Genomic DNA, 18,667 nt, shown 5'->3' with positions numbered 1-18,667 from the left:
TAAAAAAATTGATAAATTATAACATAACCTAATTTTATAAAATTGAAGAGGTTGGTTTCAGCATTTTATTATTATTATATGAATATTTTAGGTATTCATATTATATTATATTATATTTAATTAATACAAAATATTGATTTAAATATATCTTATGTTCATTTATTTGTGGTACCTTTTACGATTCCTAATTATTTATTTATGTGAATATTTTAGATAATAATTTTTTTTTCATATGAATATTTTTTTATTGGAATTTAAATCAACACATACGATGTTGCAGGAATGCTGAACTACGTATTATATTTTATCATGATTTTTTATAAAAATATTTTATCGGGATTAATTATAATTCTTCATTTATCGTCAAAAAATATCACAATATATTATTTACTTACAATTTTTTTGTAATTATAATTTAAAAATAAAGGATAATTAATTATTCAACAAAATTAAAACTGAATTTAAACATGTTAATGAAATTAATAATTGTTTTATATAATACAATACATTATTTATTCGACTTTATTTCTAAATTAGAAGTGGGAAAGTTACTTAATAATTACCTACTATAGTTCTCACCTATTTTTACCTATACCGACCCAATATTATCATATGTAGCTCAACCATAAACTTCAGCTAATAACAAAGCCCGACTACAAGGATTTTGTATTTCTAAACCTAAATGCACAAATTATAGAAACTTATTTTTCTCTCCTCTCCCTTCACGCGTGTATCGCCTTTCACTATATGTCGTCTTCTTCTATCCAGTGCCGCTACTGTCTCAACAGCTTTCTCCTTCTGGCTCGCCACTACCGTTCACTCTCTCGATCGCGCCCCTAGCATACAAGTTTAAAGCAACAACATTTTGCGACCTCGACTACAACTGTTATGCCCTCTGTCTTCCCTGTAACGACTTCTACTATGCCCTTTGGTTAAGTATGGTGAGAACGAAAATCTCACTTTCTCGCAAGTTTTTTAGTGCTCTCCCATTTTCATTTTGTATTTATCTCACCCACTATGTATATATATATATCTTTCCAAAAGATGAAGAAGATGAAAGAGTTTTTAGAAGTTAAATGGAATAAAGATAACTGAGCATTAATGATCTTCTAATTATAGTCTTGATTCATAGTATATGGCAAAATTGAAATAGGAAGATGAAAATATTATGACATAAATGAAGGGAGGGGAATTTAGAGGGGTGGGATCGTGAGAGAGAGAAGAGAGAAAATTTGTATTTAAATTACACAATTACAATCAAAAGAATAGTGAAAAGAGTTAAAATGATGAAACAAAGTTTCTCCTAATAGTGGCTTTTATATATACTATAGATAAGTGTCCAACATATGATTGTTTCAATGTAATAGTTGTCCAGATATGATGGATACTTTAATGGGTCGGTTGTTGTGATATAATCGTTTTACCCAAATATTGGTGGTTGGCTAATAAATTTTGACAAATCACAAATTGCTACGTAATAATGACAAAATTATATGTATTGAATTGAAACCAATTAGAATTTGACCAGAGTCTTTAAATTAAATTAAAAGATATTAAAAATTGGATAAGGCTCGTTGTTCACTTTCATTTGGTAGCTTGGTATCTTGAATGAAACCTGTTATCTTTCTCTCCCATCTTGGGTCAGCCGCCACCACCGACCAACTACCCGCCTTAACTGCACTTTCCTCGTTGCACCATCGCTACACTATTACCATCGTCGAGCCATCACTATATTTTCTTCTTTGCAGTAGCTGGGGAGAGGAGGGGGTCTCTCTTCCCTATTCCTTCATTCCAGATCTGGAACAAAAGAGAGAGGGAGACCTCTACCCCTTCCCAGTTGCCGGTAGGAGGAGGTCTCTCTCTCCCTCATTCCATATCTAGAACGAAGGAGAGAGGAAGACCTTCCTTCCCCCTCGCAGTTGTAGGCAATGGAGAAAATGCGACGGGTGGTGGGTTGGTGGCGACGACGACTAGTTTGTCGGGAATAGGAGAGAAAGGAGAGAGAAATAGAGAAGGAAGAGTGAGAAAAACACACATGGTCAACTAACAGTCAGATGACCCTTTAGAATAATTTTCCAAACCTCGAGGACGAAAAATGTATATTTTGAAACTTGAGATACGAAATAGACACTTACTACAAACTTCAAAAAAAACTTTAAAGTATTCATTTTAAACTTCAAGGACCAACTAGACACTTATTTCATACCTCAGGGACCAAAAATATATTTTTCCTTACTATTATCTATGTTGTGAAAAATAAAAACGAGAATAACAAACAAGAAATTTGATTTTGTTGTTTAAAAAACTTCTACACAATCTTGAAACTATTTCTTAAATATGGAAAACGAGAAACAAAAACAATTACCAAGAGGCTTAAATTTTAAAAAACTGAAAAACCACGAAACAAGAAACAAAAATATTACATCTTTTTTTTTAACTCATTTATACAATTTTTGGAACTACACCACAAAAAGAATGTAATTTTAGGAAGGATTATTATTTATTATGGTGAGAACTAGAAGTCAGCTGAACACGACGTCGTTTGCCATTCCGTGCAAGCAACATATTCTGATGCCGTTCACGATTCCATCATTTTCAACTATTAATTTTTTTAAGTACATAATTTTCAACTATTTTAACTTTATTTTATGAAATTAATATCATTTATTTTCCATAAAATTGGTTAAATTTATAATAACTGGAAAAAGAAAAGTTGCATTATTTGATTTATCAACGAATTCATTGAACAAACTAAATAAGTTTTTTTTTTCAATTTAAATTACAAATTTCGGCTTAAAACTTTGATAATTAGGTCTATTTGTTAGGTTATCACACGATAACGAATGATTTTTTAAAAAATTGGTTTTAATTGGACCATATTATTTAGCATTAATTTATTAATTAGAAAATTTTTAATTTAACTTTATTTAATACGATTTGACTTAATTGCAGCTAATTAATTAATACTCTTCCACCTACCATCATCCATCTTATATTTATTGTATTAAAAAAACAATACCCATTTATTTTAATAAATTGCACATGGGTGGTAAAATTAGTTTTCAACTAGAAAAATAATAGGGGTGTTCAAGGAATCCGACAACCTGACGAACCCAACCCAATCGAGTTGGGTCGGGTCTCGGATTGACCCTTGAAAATCCCGGGTCAACCCGACCCGACCCGAGATTATAAGTTTTTTTATATATATATATATATATTACTAATAATCTAATATTACATATATATAATAAATTAATAATTATTAATTAAAATCTTATTTTTTATATTCAATCTCATCCATCTATTTCATTAAATCTCAACCATTGATTTTAGGTTTCAATTCAATCCTCTCCATTTTGAATATTTGATTCTCTCTCTTTTCTAACATTTTCAATTTCATATTCCTCCCTCCCATCTCTCTCTATAATAAGGTGTAAGCTTTTAATATTGTTGAATTAAGACTTACATGTTAGTTTCAATTTGGATTTAGACTTTATAAACTTTGGATAATGTAAAATTTTAAAATTTGTATTAAATTAGGACTTACATCTTGGTTTCAATTAGGATTTGAATTTGTGCTTAAATTAAGATTTTGATTTTTCAATATTTTTTTTTGTCCATGTTATAAACAAAACAAAAGTAAATTAATTAATCAATTAAAAAAAAAAGGAACCCGGCAACCCAACCCCACCCAATCCGAATTTATTGGGTTGGATTGAGTTGAGTTGGCCATCGTTTTACAACCCGACGGTTCCCACAAATTCCAAACTCGAAAATTCGGGTTGGTTCCAAAAATACCCCAACCCAACCCGTGAACACCCCTAAAAAATAATTTGTAAATATGACCATTTTTCTCCCATATATGACTGAAATACTAAATTCCTTAGTTGGTAAAGTACATCACTGATCTATCTAATCTAAATTCTATCATTTATGTAATAAAGTATATTATTGATTTGTCATTTTTGTATTGTTGATAAAAATATTATTAAAGACATACACGAGTTGGGTTGGGTCAAGTTAGAGGAATTTTTTAGACCAAGCCAAGGTTCTGCTACCCAAGAGACTCGAATGAAGTGTGTCATCCAACATGGGTCGGCAGGTTGCTAAAAGTATAGACTTTCTTGAATAATATTAAACAAAGCCTACCGATTGATACAATAGAAACATTAGGACCTGTTTGGTAGAGTTCCCGTTTCTGGTTCTCGTTTCAAAATTTTATAAGAAACTTAAGTATTTTGCAACAAAATATGTTCCTTGTTTCTCATTTTTTGGAAATATTCTCAAAATTGTATAGAAATTTTGGAAACAATCGTTTTTTGTTTTTTGTTTCCGTTTCCAATTTGTTGCAATACATCAATATAAATATTAGTTAATTATTCTTGAATTTATGAATATTGGACTATACAATTCTATTTTTCTTTATTAAAAATGAAGAAACAAAAACAAGAAACGAAAACGTTATCAAACAAGCCTTTAATTACTCTGAAGCAAGCAACTGAGTCTTCCATCACTAGGACGGAAGGATGGAGTGAAGGAGTTGGGGCTTAGCAGCACGAGAAGATAAAATGGGAACCTAGGTTAGATTCTTTTACTATTACTAGTATTTTGTTATTTTTTTAATCTATATACTTTTTATTTGTAAATTATTAATTTAATTTAATTTTTATTGTTATTGTAAAATAATATTTTCATAGATATTATTATATTATTGAATAAGATTTGTATTTTTTTTTCTCCCAAACCTTTGATATCCTGACCGTTTTGAATTGTTGTTCTCCTGACCCTTTGAAATTTTAAACCTTTTGAAATTTTAAACCTTTTCATATTTCACCATTAAACAATTTTAAACCTTTTCATATTTCACTATTAAACCTAATTAAATGGAATGTTAAAATTAATTTTATATAAATAAAAATAAAACTTTTCATATTCTTAACCTCCAGTTTCATTTGTTTAATTTTAGAAAATTATTATATCATAGAATATTTTGATTTTATATTTTACTGAAAAATGTTGCTAAAGATGAAAATTCATGTATTTAAAAATGAAAAATTTATATAATTTAAAAGATTGAGAGGGAAGTAGCTATAAAACTGTTTAGGGAGGAATTTGCACAACGGTTCTTGAGCTCGAACCCGGTCCAAACTTAGACTTGAAAGACGATGGGAAGAACTGCATAAGAGGGCGAAATCTCCGACGCTCAAGTCAGTAAACAGTTCAGACTTAATATTAGGTTCGAGGAGAAATTACATACCTGATGGTGAAATGAGGTCCTCTATTTATAGGTTTAGGTCCCGACAGGGGTCGCGACATGCAGTTACCTTGGTCGGTTTTGAGGTCGGACATGTCGGGTTTTAGTAGATAAAACTCGGATATTTTAGAGGTTGTAATGTGATCGGGAGTAATGAACCTCCCTCCTCAGAAGGTTCCGAGGAAGAGCTTTGCCAAACAGTTCTTCAAACAACTTTTTTTTATAAATCAATCTTTGTCCTCCACGTGGCAATTGGATATTTTATCCCCGAACAAAAACTTTTCTTTTAATTTGAATAAATCATTAACTATTTAATAAAGTGGGTGTAGCGGTGAGAGTTGAAAGGAGTATTTATGTGGACTATAAATTTGTATGTTGTTGGAAGTTTTTATTAGCTAGTTTTAATTAATAAAATGATAGTTTTAGGTATTATAAAAAAAATAAAAGTTAAAATTGTTAAAAAAATGTTTCTTTTACGTCCGTACTTTTATATATTTATTATGGATATAGATTATAGATAGATATAGATATAAATTCTATATATAAATATAGATTATATATTATTTATACAGGAGGTTACTCCAATTTGGATTCAACGAACCAAAAATTCTCTCAACCTTCAAATCGAACCGACTTTTCGCTTTAGCAAAAATACCAACCCAAACGAAACAAAAAAATTTCGAATTCAATCCAACTCATATAATTTGGGTTCTTCTAGTTCTTTGAGTTACCGAGTTATTTGAACACTATTATCTATCATATCTATCATTGATAGAATAATATAAAACTATATCATTAATATATCATTTTTGTATCATTGATAAAATATATTACACATTGACATATGTTCTTACATTTCTACCATTTTTATAAAATACTTTATCATGCGACAAATTTGTAATTATTTAACCTAAATATGCTATTATTGTCATAACTCCTAACTATAATTAAATAAGATTAGTTAAAACTTATATTTTTCTAAGAAATTATTTATTATTACAAATTATAAAAAAAATCTAAATATATATAAAAGAAAAGTCTAAATATTTTGTTTCGAAATAATTAATTTCTTTTTAGGGGTAAAAAAACTCACAAGATCTGATCTCCGTAAGTACCCGACTCGGTCAGATCGGGGAATCTTTGGTTTGACTGAGGAGGGGTCAAATTGAGGATCCTAATTGGGGTCCCAGTGTAGACATGGAGATCTCCGTATCCCGTCTCCACCTCATTTAAAAATATTAATATATATTAATTTTTATAAATATTTTTTAATATATTAAAACATTGAAATTGTATTTAATTAAATTTTACACTATTCTATTACACTATTCTATAATATATATATATATATATATATATATATATATAAAAAACAAGTTCGGTTCCCGATCCCGCCTTGCCCTGTTGCTATCCCTATCTTTTTTAATACAACATGTCGGGTGAGAATTCGTACTCACAACTTTTAGTCGGAAATATATGCTTAGATGAACCGAAATATATATATATATATTTTTCTCTCCCTCTCTTCGGCTGTAACTAAAAAAGATGTCACTTTGTAATGAAATTTGACCATAATATGGGGCTGGAATTATAAATTTTACAAATATTAAACTGAAACTTTTTTAAATTACCTAAATTGAAACTAAGCTAAATTTGTAATCTAATTCTAACCTTCAAGCTTCACAATTGAATCCCTTTTGAGAAACTTGAGAAAATGGCGACACCATTGATTCCATTTTGTTCTGAAAATGCGAAATTTCTTTATAAGGAAAGCTCCAAATTCAGAGATGATTCAGCAAAATTCTCCCGAAGAAGCAAATTGGGGGAAGAATCCTTATCCTTCGTCATCTTCTTCAACCGTCAAACTGCTGATTCAGACGCCGCGTGGTGTGTCGCCATTATCGTTATCGTTATCTTCTTCACGTTTCCCAATAACCCATTTTTATTATTATTATTTTGCCTCGTTCTGTGGATTACTGAGTTCTTTTTTTATTAGCCGATTCTAGAATTTGGGGGGAAATTTTGAGCTTCAATTCCCAGCTTATGTGTCTCTGATTTCTTGGAGTTTTGCACGAATTTAGTTGGGGTTGGTTCGTTTCGAGCAATGGGTTTTGTTTGTCGGCGATTTTAATTTCTAGGTCTTCGAAGATTGCGTCGGGTTGGTTGGTGGATCGATCTATTTGGTGCTGCTTACGCGTTCAGGGTAATCAAATTTGGATTTCTTGAGGGGGTTTCCTTTGGATTTGGGGATTGATTCTTGCTTTATAAGGTCAGATTGAGGAGCTCATTAATTACCATACATATGTTATTCGGATTTATTACTGGAATTCACATTGTTCTTCTCATTTGGCGATCCTTCTTTTTGTCTACTGATTCATTTTGAAGAGCTGAAGAGTTGAGTATACTGTTGAATTTGAAGCAATTTACATGGTTTCTTCATTCTTGATCCATCTGGGATGATCAATCTTTGTTCCCATTGATTAATATGTTGCATTGAAGTTTGCAGAGACCAAATTTTCCTGTCAGTTGGCTTGTTATATCCATATACTTCCTTACCCTGTAACACACAATCCATTATTTTTTGACTTTAAGCTCCGTTACTCTACATCCTTAGAAAACTGTGTAGATTTTTTTAGAATTATGGACATTAGTAATGAGGCCAGTGTTGGTTCCTTTTCTATTGGGCCATCGACCATTGTTGGTCGAACAATTGCTTTTAGAATATTGTTTTGCAAATCAGTGTCCCAATTGAGGCAACAAGTCTTCCGTATTCTGCTAAATATCATCTATAGATTTAGGGCCCTTGTACCACCCATACTATCATGGATGCATCCTAGGAATCCACAAGGGATATTGGCAATGGTGACGATTATTGCCTTTTTGTTGAAACGATACACTAATGTCAAAGAGAGGGCCGAATTGGCTTACCGGAGGAAATTTTGGAGAAACATGATGAGATCTGCCTTGACCTATGAGGAGTGGGCTCATGCTGCTAAAATGCTTGACAAAGAAACCCCAAAAATGAACGAGTCGAACCTCTATGACGAAGAGTTGGTGAGGAACAAGCTTCAGGAGCTTCGCCACCGTCGCCAAGAGGGATCTCTCAGAGATATAATATTTTGGATGAGAGCTGATCTCTTCCGAAATCTTGGCAATATGTGCAACCCCGAGCTACACAAGGGTAGGCTTCAAATTTCCAAACTCATAAAGGAGTACATAAATGAGGTTTCAACTCAGTTGAGGTTGGTCTGTGACTCGGACTCGGAGGAACTGTTATTGGAAGAGAAGCTCTCATCCATGCATGAAACGAGGCATGCATTTGGAAGGACTGCGCTGCTCTTGAGCGGGGGTGCTTCGCTTGGAGCTTTTCATGCAGGAGTGGTTAAAACTCTGGTAGAACATAAACTTTTGCCCAGAATAATTGCTGGTTCTAGTGTAGGATCCATCATGTGTGCTGTTGTTGCCACTAGGTCTTGGCCGGAACTACAAAGCTTTTTCGATGATTCTTGGCATTCATTACAGTTTTTCGACCAGATGGGTGGCATTTTTACTGTGGTAAGGAGGGTAATGATACAAGGTGCTGTTCACGAGATTCGGCAATTACAAATTATGTTAAGGCAGCTCACTAGCAACCTAACATTTCAGGAAGCTTATGACATGACAGGTAGAATCCTTGGGATAACGGTTTGTTCCCCGAGGAAGCACGAGCCGCCTAGATGTCTTAACTACTTAACATCTCCTCATGTTGTGATATGGAGTGCTGTAACGGCATCTTGTGCATTCCCTGGCCTTTTCGAGGCACAAGAACTAATGGCCAAGAACAGAAGCGGAGAGATTGTTCCCTATCATCCACCGTTTAATCTGGATCCTGAGGAGGGCTCAGGCTCATCGGCACGTCGTTGGAGAGATGGCAGCTTGGAGATTGATTTGCCGATGATTCAGTTGAAAGAATTGTTCAATGTTAACCATTTCATTGTCAGTCAGGCAAATCCCCATATTGCACCATTGTTGCGAATGAAAGAATTCTTCAGAGCTTTTGGGGGAAATTTTGCTGCCAAGGTATGACAACGTGTGCTCAGGATATTGTTTTGTATCTTTTCTGACTACTGTTCTTTTTTCCATGCGTTGTATGTCCGAAACAAACCACTATACTAATCTTTTTGACAAAACTATAACTTACAGAATGAAATGCTTGTGTTGGAGAAGGGATTGTTTGTTTTCTGATTCTAATTGACTTCTGTGCACATTTAGTTAAAGATATCCTTAGTTTTCCTCCTTTTTATGAGTATTCAAATGTTTCCATATATATCAGAATACATTGGTTACTAAATTAAATTTTTTCATCGACTGCTATGGATATTATCCTTTTTTTTTCTCAAAATAACTTCATTTTTGTGCACTCTAGAAACACATAATTCTCATACTCTCTCTCTCTCTCTCTCTCTCTTACTATTCATCAGTTTTATGGATAGTTGGATAAGTATGAGTATTATTTGTCCAGTCTGTCATTTGTAATTTCTCATGGTTGACGTTTGGCTTTGTAGCTTGCTCATCTCTTTGAAATGGAGGTAAAGCATAGATGCAACCAGATTTTAGAACTCGGTTTCCGGTTGGGAGGGATTGCGAAACTTTTTGCTCAAGATTGGGAAGGAGACGTCACAGTCGTCATGCCTGCCACTCTTGCTCAGGTATTTTCTCGTTACAAGACACTACAAATTTCAATGGTTCATAAGAATGGTCAAATGGTACAATGTTAGATTAAAACAAATAAAGCATAGCCAAGTTTTAAAACAATAACTGCATGTCGATGCTAAAGAACTTTTTTTTTTTGTTACAGTACTCGAAAATTATTCAAAATCCTACACATTTGGATCTTCAGAAGTCAGCGAACCAAGGTAGGAGGTGCACCTGGGAGAAGCTATCAGCAATAAAAGCCAACTGTGGCATTGAGCTCGCATTGGATGAATGTGTTGCAATTCTCAACCATATGCGGAGGCTGAAACGGAGCGCTGAAAGGGCTGCTGCTGCCGCTGCCGCCTCACACAGCCCTTCGATCCCAGTCAAGTTCAGTGCTTCAAGAAGAATTCCCTCTTGGAACTGCATTGCACGAGAAAACTCAACTGGTTCGCTCGAAGAGGAATACCTCGCCGATGTTGCTTCAACGCACCATCAAGGTATTGGTGGATCGATAGGTGCAGGATCCTCTGGCAGGATGTTTCGAACCCACCGTAACATGTTTGATGGTAGTGATAGCGAATCTGAGAATATCGATTTGAATACTTGGACTAGATCTGGTGGGCCATTGATGAGAACAGCATCAGCTAATAAGTTCATAGACTTTGTTCAAAATTTGGATCTTGATGATCTCAACAGAGGTTTGGTAGCTAATTCCAGTGCACATCAGTCAGTCGGTGGTAGTCAAAATTCTCAAAGCCCCCGAACCATGTCCGAGCGCAGTTCGGACAGCCCTGATTTCGACATGAGGGATCTTAGTAATCGAGTTTCTTCAAGCATTCTTTTAACTGAAGGAGACTTTTTGCAGCCTGAAAGAATACCAAACGGGATTGTGTTCAACGTTGTAAAGAAGGAAAATCTGACTTTGGCGAGTAGGAGCCATGATTCAGAAACTCAAAACAGCGAAGTCGAATGCTTGCAAATCGACTGTTCGGAAAAAGATATTGATGCTAGCTCGGTATCTGATTGTGGTGGCAATGAAGAATATGCCACACCACACGGCTGCTTTCAGGAACCAATACCATCTCCAAAAAGAAATCCAGTCAATAATTCCGAGCAGCAAGATGGTCGAGATCAAGTATTTATGGATACTTAACTTCGTTGAACACCTTGTATGATTTGTAGTTCTCCCCATCAATTGAAATGCCAGGCAACATCTCATTCCAGGAAGAATAAATATCGTCGCTCGAGCTCACTCGATCGAGTTCTGATAATCACACTGAAATACAGAAGTAGTTTAAGGAACATGATAGTTGAACTGTAAATACACAAAAGTGTTATAAGAACTGTTATTGTCATTCATATGAAAGCGTAGCTTCATGTGCTCAATAGCTCAAGTGAAGAAGCAACTGGACAGAAAGTAATAAAAAGATGGTTTCCTCTCATGTTTCCTTTTCTTCAGAGGAATTTGTGAGAGCTTGAGAAGTAACAAGTGAATAAATATTTGCATAACAAAGAGGTTGTGGATGGATTTGGTTCGATTTTGGATTTTGGTCCTTGATTGTTAGGGGTGGAATTATCGTATTAAGTTCACCTGAAGTACGTGGGTCGAATTGTTCGGGTCAAAGTTTTTCTTTTTTCACAAAATGGACCACAATGTTTGGCAAGAAATTAGGAGAGAGTCTTGAAATAATGAGAAGTAACTCAATGGTAGCCTTAATATGTGGTCTAGCCATCTTCAAACAACTTCTAAACTATAGAGGTTGTTATCAATTTGTATGTGTATAAATTTGATAGATGATGCCTAAAAAAAAGTTTGACAGATGATATTAGCAATCATCCCAAATAAAAAATAACTTAAAACATTTTAGCAAGTTTGAAGTATAAAAGTGTTCACTAGACCTCTAAATTCCTAATTTTGTGTTTAATGAGTCTCTACGGCATATTTGATATTTTATAAAATTCATAGATCTATTAGGTACAAAATTTAATTTTTAAACTTTAATTTTACGGCATTTCAATTTTATACTTAATAAGTTTTTATTAAAAGATTTCGAATATAATAGAAATTTACTTGACACAAAATTAAAAATTTAAAAATCTATCAGAAAATTTTTAAATTCATATTAGACATAAATTCAAATTTTATTGGCTTATTATATATTTTTTTTAATTAAAGGAGGTATTTGACACAAGTCTCAAAATTTATGGGCTAAACTATAATTTAATCAATATTTTATTTTATATATATTCTTTTCCTTTTTAAATTTTGCATAGAAATTATTGGTTGAATTATAATTTTCCTCTCAACTTTTAGAGTGGATTTAATAGGTTCATAGACTTTCAATTTTGTGTCTAATAAGTCTATGAATTTTTAAATTTTATATCTAATAGGTTCTCCGAGTTTAAGAGTGTCTAATAGGTTCATGAACATTCAATTTCGTGTCTAATATGTCTTTCATATATTCGACAATTTTTAAAAATTAAACAACCTATGAGGCATAAAATTGAGAGGTTATGGACCAATTAGACACAAATTTAATATTTTTATAAAAGAAATCTGTGAATTTTAACCATTGTCGAATATGACAATGATCTATTAGAGACAACAGTGAGAGTTGAGAGATCTATTAGACATCTTTGAATTTCAAGGATCTACTAGACATAAAATTGAAAGTCTAGAAACCGAAAAGACACTTTTTCAAGTTTAAAGGACACGATCTAAGACTAAACTTGTAATTTAACCAAAACTATTTTAGTGATTCTCATTGTATATATTGTCAATCATTTGATAAAAATATGGTTCTATTTCGAAATCAGACTTTTAACTTATTACAAGTGATTATACATGTTAGTTTAGGGACACGATATTGAAAAATTCATGGACTAAATTTGTAATTTAATCAAAACTATTTTGGTATTAGTTGTTTCTTTCTTCTTCTTCTTTTTTCCAAATCATTTGACAAAAATCTGGTTTTGTTTCGAAATCGGTCTCTTAACTTATTACAATTGATTTTATATACACGTCAATTCATATATCTATTCATTAGGTACGTAATAAAAGTTATATTACATTTTTAGTCTAATAAGTCACTGGATACAACATTGAAAGTCTAAAGACATATTAAAAACTTTTTAAGGTTTAAAGATCTATTAAACACAATCTTAAAAGTTAATTGATCAAACAAACCACTTGTTATAGGAAGATCAAGCAAGATTAGATGGAATAAGTAGAAGACAAAAGTTGGGCCAGGGAAGGAGTGGGCTCAACAGGTAAGGAGGCTGAAACCCTGCCACCCGAGCCGACCATAGCCAACCTAGGGTCGGCATCGAGAACCCCGATGGTTCTCTCCCGACCCCCACATAGCTCGATCCGAGTTTACCTTGTCTCGACCCTGGATTCAGCCTATTACGAAATGCACAAGTCCGGGAGTCTAGATCTCCTGAGTATACTAGGATTCAACTTTGGTAACTCCTGAAGGGATGATGATTCAACTTCTATAAATAAAAGGTTAAACCAAATTCTAGAGGTATGCTTGAATACCCTGCTCTCTACAGTTGATTATTCCAACACTAACTTAAGCATCGGAGTTCGTGCGACAAAAGTCACACCGGCCCTAGCCCTATTCTGTTTTGCAGGTCATGTCGATTCATTTCACCTTTAGAAGATTAGTGCAAATTTGGAGGAATTCGAAATAGCTAAATTTCTACATCAACACTACTAAAATATCTTTTTTCTTCCTCGAAATATAGAGACTAAAATAGATCATTTAAAATTATTTTAAATGATACATTGAGTTCCACGAAGGTTCATTGTGTATAGACAAAAAAAAAAAAAAAAAACTAAAGATTGAGAAGATTGTTAGTTGAAGAAGTGAAATGATACATTCAATGAGGACCTTTTTTCTTAGAAGCTTTCAAACTAATTAGGTGTTAAAAAATGGCACTCATTGTTTTTGTTTTGTTTTTTTGTGTCACATTCTATTTTAATCAAAGACATTGGCATGTGAAGTTGGTACCATTCTTTGCTTTCTTCTTGGGATTAGGAATCCAGCTGCCATCTTTTCTTTTGTTTTATTGTTTGTTTTTTAGGGTTCAAAATTTTAATGTGATTACTTGTGTGAGATGGAATTTTAATTTTTGTTTCTTTTGAATTATGAACAATGCTTAATATTAGAGTTTATCGACGAACGATTACCATTAAATTTTTGACAAGCGAGAGAAATGTAGGAAAGAAAATATTGTTCTGGTTCTCAATTAGCTAAAGAACTATCACATTTTAGTTGGTGGCCAGTATAAAGATGACTATTGTCATATTGACTGGTCAACACTTAAGTATTTTTAAAAAATTAGCAAGTGTTACTTGCAATTGTTCGAAAATGTGTGTGCTCTCTAATTATCATTCAAAATACATCTTGTAATTTCTCTCTGGTATATTTCACGGATTTTTTTTAATAATACTTTATTTTAAACTTATTCAAGTATATATCAACTCCCAAATTATTTTCAAGAATAATGCATGGAAAATTATAAGTCGTCTCCTAGAGACAACCTGTACCACTTCACACAATTTTCGAGTTGCATGGTGCCATGTGTTTTTTTTTATTAGTTCTGACAAAGATAGAATTTATTTTTGCCTATATGTTCATGTGTCATTAGCACCTACTCGTATTAAAAAGCAAGTCCACACTGTACCAGAGTGGTAATTTTGTATAATTTTGACATATGTTGTCCCCTTAAGAGATGACATGCCAGAACTAATAAAAAAAAACACATGCCCCAACACCTTACAGCTCAGAAATTGTGAAGTGGCGTGACGACTTCAACATTATTTTTGGAAATAGTTTGGAATTGATATATACTTAAAATTTATTGGTGTTATTCTATCGTCAAATTCAGCCCCCATAAGTATTTTAGTTAGTTTATGTAGATTCAGATTTAATAACATAGACACATTGGTGCCTTAATACACATCTTCAAAGTTACGTTATTTATTTATTAAATAATTAATGGTAAAATCTCTTCAAAAAAAATTAATTAACAAACTTAAAAAACTATTTTATAGTATAGAAACCAAAACGAGATAACTAAAACTTTATGGGTGTAACTATTTATGTGCTTATCATTTTCAAACAACAAACAGTAATTATTTTAAAGGCTTCCTTCTTAAATAGGACTGTTTACTATTTTGATCTATGTATTTTCAACTTTAGTTGGTTTTGGTTCCTAAATTTTCAAAATATTTATTTTGATCCATATCCTTTCAAAATCTTTGTCACTTCTTTTTTCGCAAATCACGGGTGGATTGTAGAAGTGAATATTTTGTGCATATTAAAATCACCATTAATAAATTTGTTATTTTGAAAGGAATAATAGTTCTATTTCTTAAAAGATAGGTAATTGGTGAAAAAAATTATTTGTATATTCAACCATCTTTATAGAGAATCTTTATTAAAAAAAAAAACCCTATAGTTTTTAATAACAACAATCATTGTCGAACACACATTTTATTGGAAATCCTTCTCAAAATCATGTGCTTTATTACTTTAAATTAAAAGAGGTAAAGTATTGTTTTAAAAAGGCCTACTTTTTTTGCCCTTTTAACACTTCATAAACATTTGAAGCTTAGAAAGTTTAGTTGATTTGAAGATAGGGTTTATTTGAAAGTTTCAAATAGTTTTATTTATTTCTTTTATTTTTTAAACATTCTTTTTAGGTTCAACATATTACCTATAGAATTACTATTTTTAATTTCTTGATTATTATAGGAAGAAAACAACTTTAACCAATTTTCGATCAAAATATCGTGTGTCTGAACTCTTAATCCCACATGTTGTACTAAAAAATTTATCTTTTAACCATTCGTAGATAATATTCATGTAATTAAAATTTAAGAAAAATAAAAATCAAATTGAAAAGTAAGTTTAACTTTTTTTTTTTTTGACAAAAAACAATTAGGAATGGTAAACCTTGAACCAAAAGAACCGTCCCATTGACTTAAATTAATCTACATTTCCACAAACACAATTTCAACACCGAATAGAATCTTCTGATATTCTTTTTTGGTAAATTAAAATAAAATGATGATTTTGAGCCTTTGACCCCATTTCATCCATTAAATTTTTTGATAAATCTGTTTTTTTTTTCATAATAAGAACTTAATTATTTATTCAATTTTAGTTGAATTATTCTAAAATACTACTCCTGTCAATTTAGATATTTTGAACCGATCAAGGTATTAATAATTTCTTTTTAAAAGTCGTAGTTTTTTTTTTCTTAAGAAATTTTTAAAAGTCGTAGTTGAAATCTGGCTTAATGTTTGGAAGGAAGAAAATAAAAAAGGAAAAATAAAATAATTGAAATAAAGTGGAGATGAATTGTCGTGCACACCACAAATTTCAGGGCTATTATTTCATGATGTAGGGAATTAATTATGAAAAAAAAAAAAAAAAATCCACGCCCCGCTTGTTCAGTACTGTTAACTACTAATGTGTTTGTTTAAATAATTTTTATGGATTTTTAGTTACTTTTAAAATTTTTCCAAAAAATATTCATTCACGTTGGAATTTTTTCGATATTTGACATTTTCTGTCCACATCAATATTTAAAACCTTACCTTTTTAACTAATATTTAAGTAATCTTGACAAAGTATTTAAATATCATGTTCGATAGAAATATTTTTTAGTGCTTCAGAGATTTAAAGTAATAAATAATTATTTTCCACAGCTTAAATAACTCATAAAAAATCTTTAATATAATAGTATATTTAGCTTCATATTAGGTAATTAGTTTTTCTTGGTTAAATTCATTTTAATCCCTATGTTGTTGTGGTTGTCTAAGTTATTAAATGTTTTTTTTATAAAGTTGTTGCTTCAAATTTTGTGACCATAATTTTAAAAATTATAATTTAATCTTTATTAGATCCTCTAAAATATTCATGTTTTCTTTAGGCTCGTGGCATACTTTTTTTTTTTTTTGAGGTGGCCAAAAAAAGAACTTTTAAAACATTAGAGACAAAAATGCTAATTTAACCTATTTTTTAAATATATTTTTATATCTCCATTCAACTCCTTCATTTCTTCAAATATCAACAAAAATAATGACAAATCAACAGATATTTTATTCCTTGGTCTTGATTTCTTTGAATTATTATTAAATAATTGTAAAAGTTGCAGCTGTCCAACCAATGGTTGCCTGCCACTTGTTTTCAAAAAAAAAGAAAAAATTTCACTATGTTTCTCAATGACATTACCTAAATGAGAAGCAAACACATAAATCAAAGTCTTTTTTTTTTTTTTTTTTTTTGAGAATACCATAAATCAAAGTCTTGAAGAAAAAGAGTGTGGACAAAGTGACACCAAAGTGCCAAATTATTGGTAACACTTCATCTAGCACCACCAATTTGACAACAACTTTATATCAATTTTGACAATAATTTTAGTTTTTTTATTTTATATTATTGAAAATTAATCTAGTTCATTCATTTTATCTCAAAAAAGAAAAAAAACATCTAGTTTATTGTTTTATTTTTTTATAAATGAAAAATTTATTTTCTTTCCGGGTTGTTGGATTACAATTTCATTTGGTGTGTTTTGTCGGGATTAAATTTGCTTCTATAAATGTCAACCCGCGTAGAAATCTAACTTTATGAACTTATTTTATAGGATCTAAGCAGTAGGCCAAAAGTAAAATGTTATTTCGAATTACCTGAATCCATAAGATGGAAGTTTAAACATTCTGTAGTAGAACCGGCTTGGTTTTAGTCTTCCTCATCTATCCAACTTAGACCAAAGATTCACAATACTCTCTACTCTCTGTCACATGAGGAAGAGGAAGCTAAAGAGCATAGTATATTGGGATTATAGGTTCATAACCCAGTATGATAACGATATTTGTCCAACGCACTACACCACTAACATTTATGGACTCTAATTAGACAACTTATTTTATGCTAACATAAATAGCAGTATATACAATTTATCAGAAATTGTTACCCATTTAATCAATTAATTTAATTAATTCCAACAACCTGAAAAGTTCAACTATTATATATATATTCTCAAATTAAGAATCCCCATAAAATAAAGTTTGGTTTTACACAATAGTTTTTATATTTGATTAAAGTTTTAGAAATGATATTTGAGGGTAGATTACGAAACAAATGAAATTATTTTGTTATTTTTTTTAATAATTTTACGCCACATAAGGTAAGTTCAATCAAATTTTATTTAATGGCATGTTGCGACAATGACTAAATAAAAATATAATTAAAAATTTAGAATATAATTGAAACATTTTAAAATTCAAACACTAAAATAACACGATATTTAAGTATTAAATTTAATTATTCATCTATATATTCATTAACCTACTAAGGAACCTTGATCTTTTTTTGTTATTTTATTGTTATTGGTGATATATTATATAATTGAACATGATCAAGTAATTCTCGAAGTATATGCTATAATTGTGTACTAATTTATTAAAATAGTTCTTATTTAAGTAATTATACTATTAAATTTTAACCCTTTTTTTCCAAAAAAAATTCCCTTCGTCCAAGGAGAATATCTTTTCTTGATAGATTAAACAATTGAACTTTTAATATTCTATTCTGATTTTTGTTGTCTTTGTAGATCATCTATCAAGATTATATCTTTGTTCCTTTTCTCTCTCTAAATTTTATATTTTGTAATTTATTTTGGTTTTAAATTTTAATCCATCTTCTTCCAAAATTAATT

General features: G+C 31.2%; 1 protein-coding gene across 1 annotated transcript; it reads left to right on the top strand.

Moving 5' to 3' along the window:
• The first annotated feature begins 6,953 nt into the window (after positions 1-6,953).
• Positions 6,954-11,373, top strand: LOC111021312 (triacylglycerol lipase SDP1). Its single transcript, XM_022298213.2, has 3 exons — positions 6,954-9,313; positions 9,799-9,942; positions 10,092-11,373. The coding sequence occupies exons 1-3, from the start codon at positions 7,895-7,897 to the stop codon at positions 11,082-11,084; spliced, it is 2,556 nt and encodes an 851-aa protein (XP_022153905.2). The 5' UTR covers positions 6,954-7,894; the 3' UTR covers positions 11,085-11,373.
• Positions 11,374-18,667: the final 7,294 nt, after the last annotated feature.

This window comes from Momordica charantia, assembly GCF_013281855.1.
Source record: "Momordica charantia cultivar OHB3-1 chromosome 1 unlocalized genomic scaffold, Mcharantia_2.0 BLBB01000001.1, whole genome shotgun sequence".
NCBI classification, from domain to species: domain Eukaryota; kingdom Viridiplantae; phylum Streptophyta; class Magnoliopsida; order Cucurbitales; family Cucurbitaceae; genus Momordica; species Momordica charantia.
This window is presented reverse-complemented; position numbering and strand designations above follow the sequence as displayed.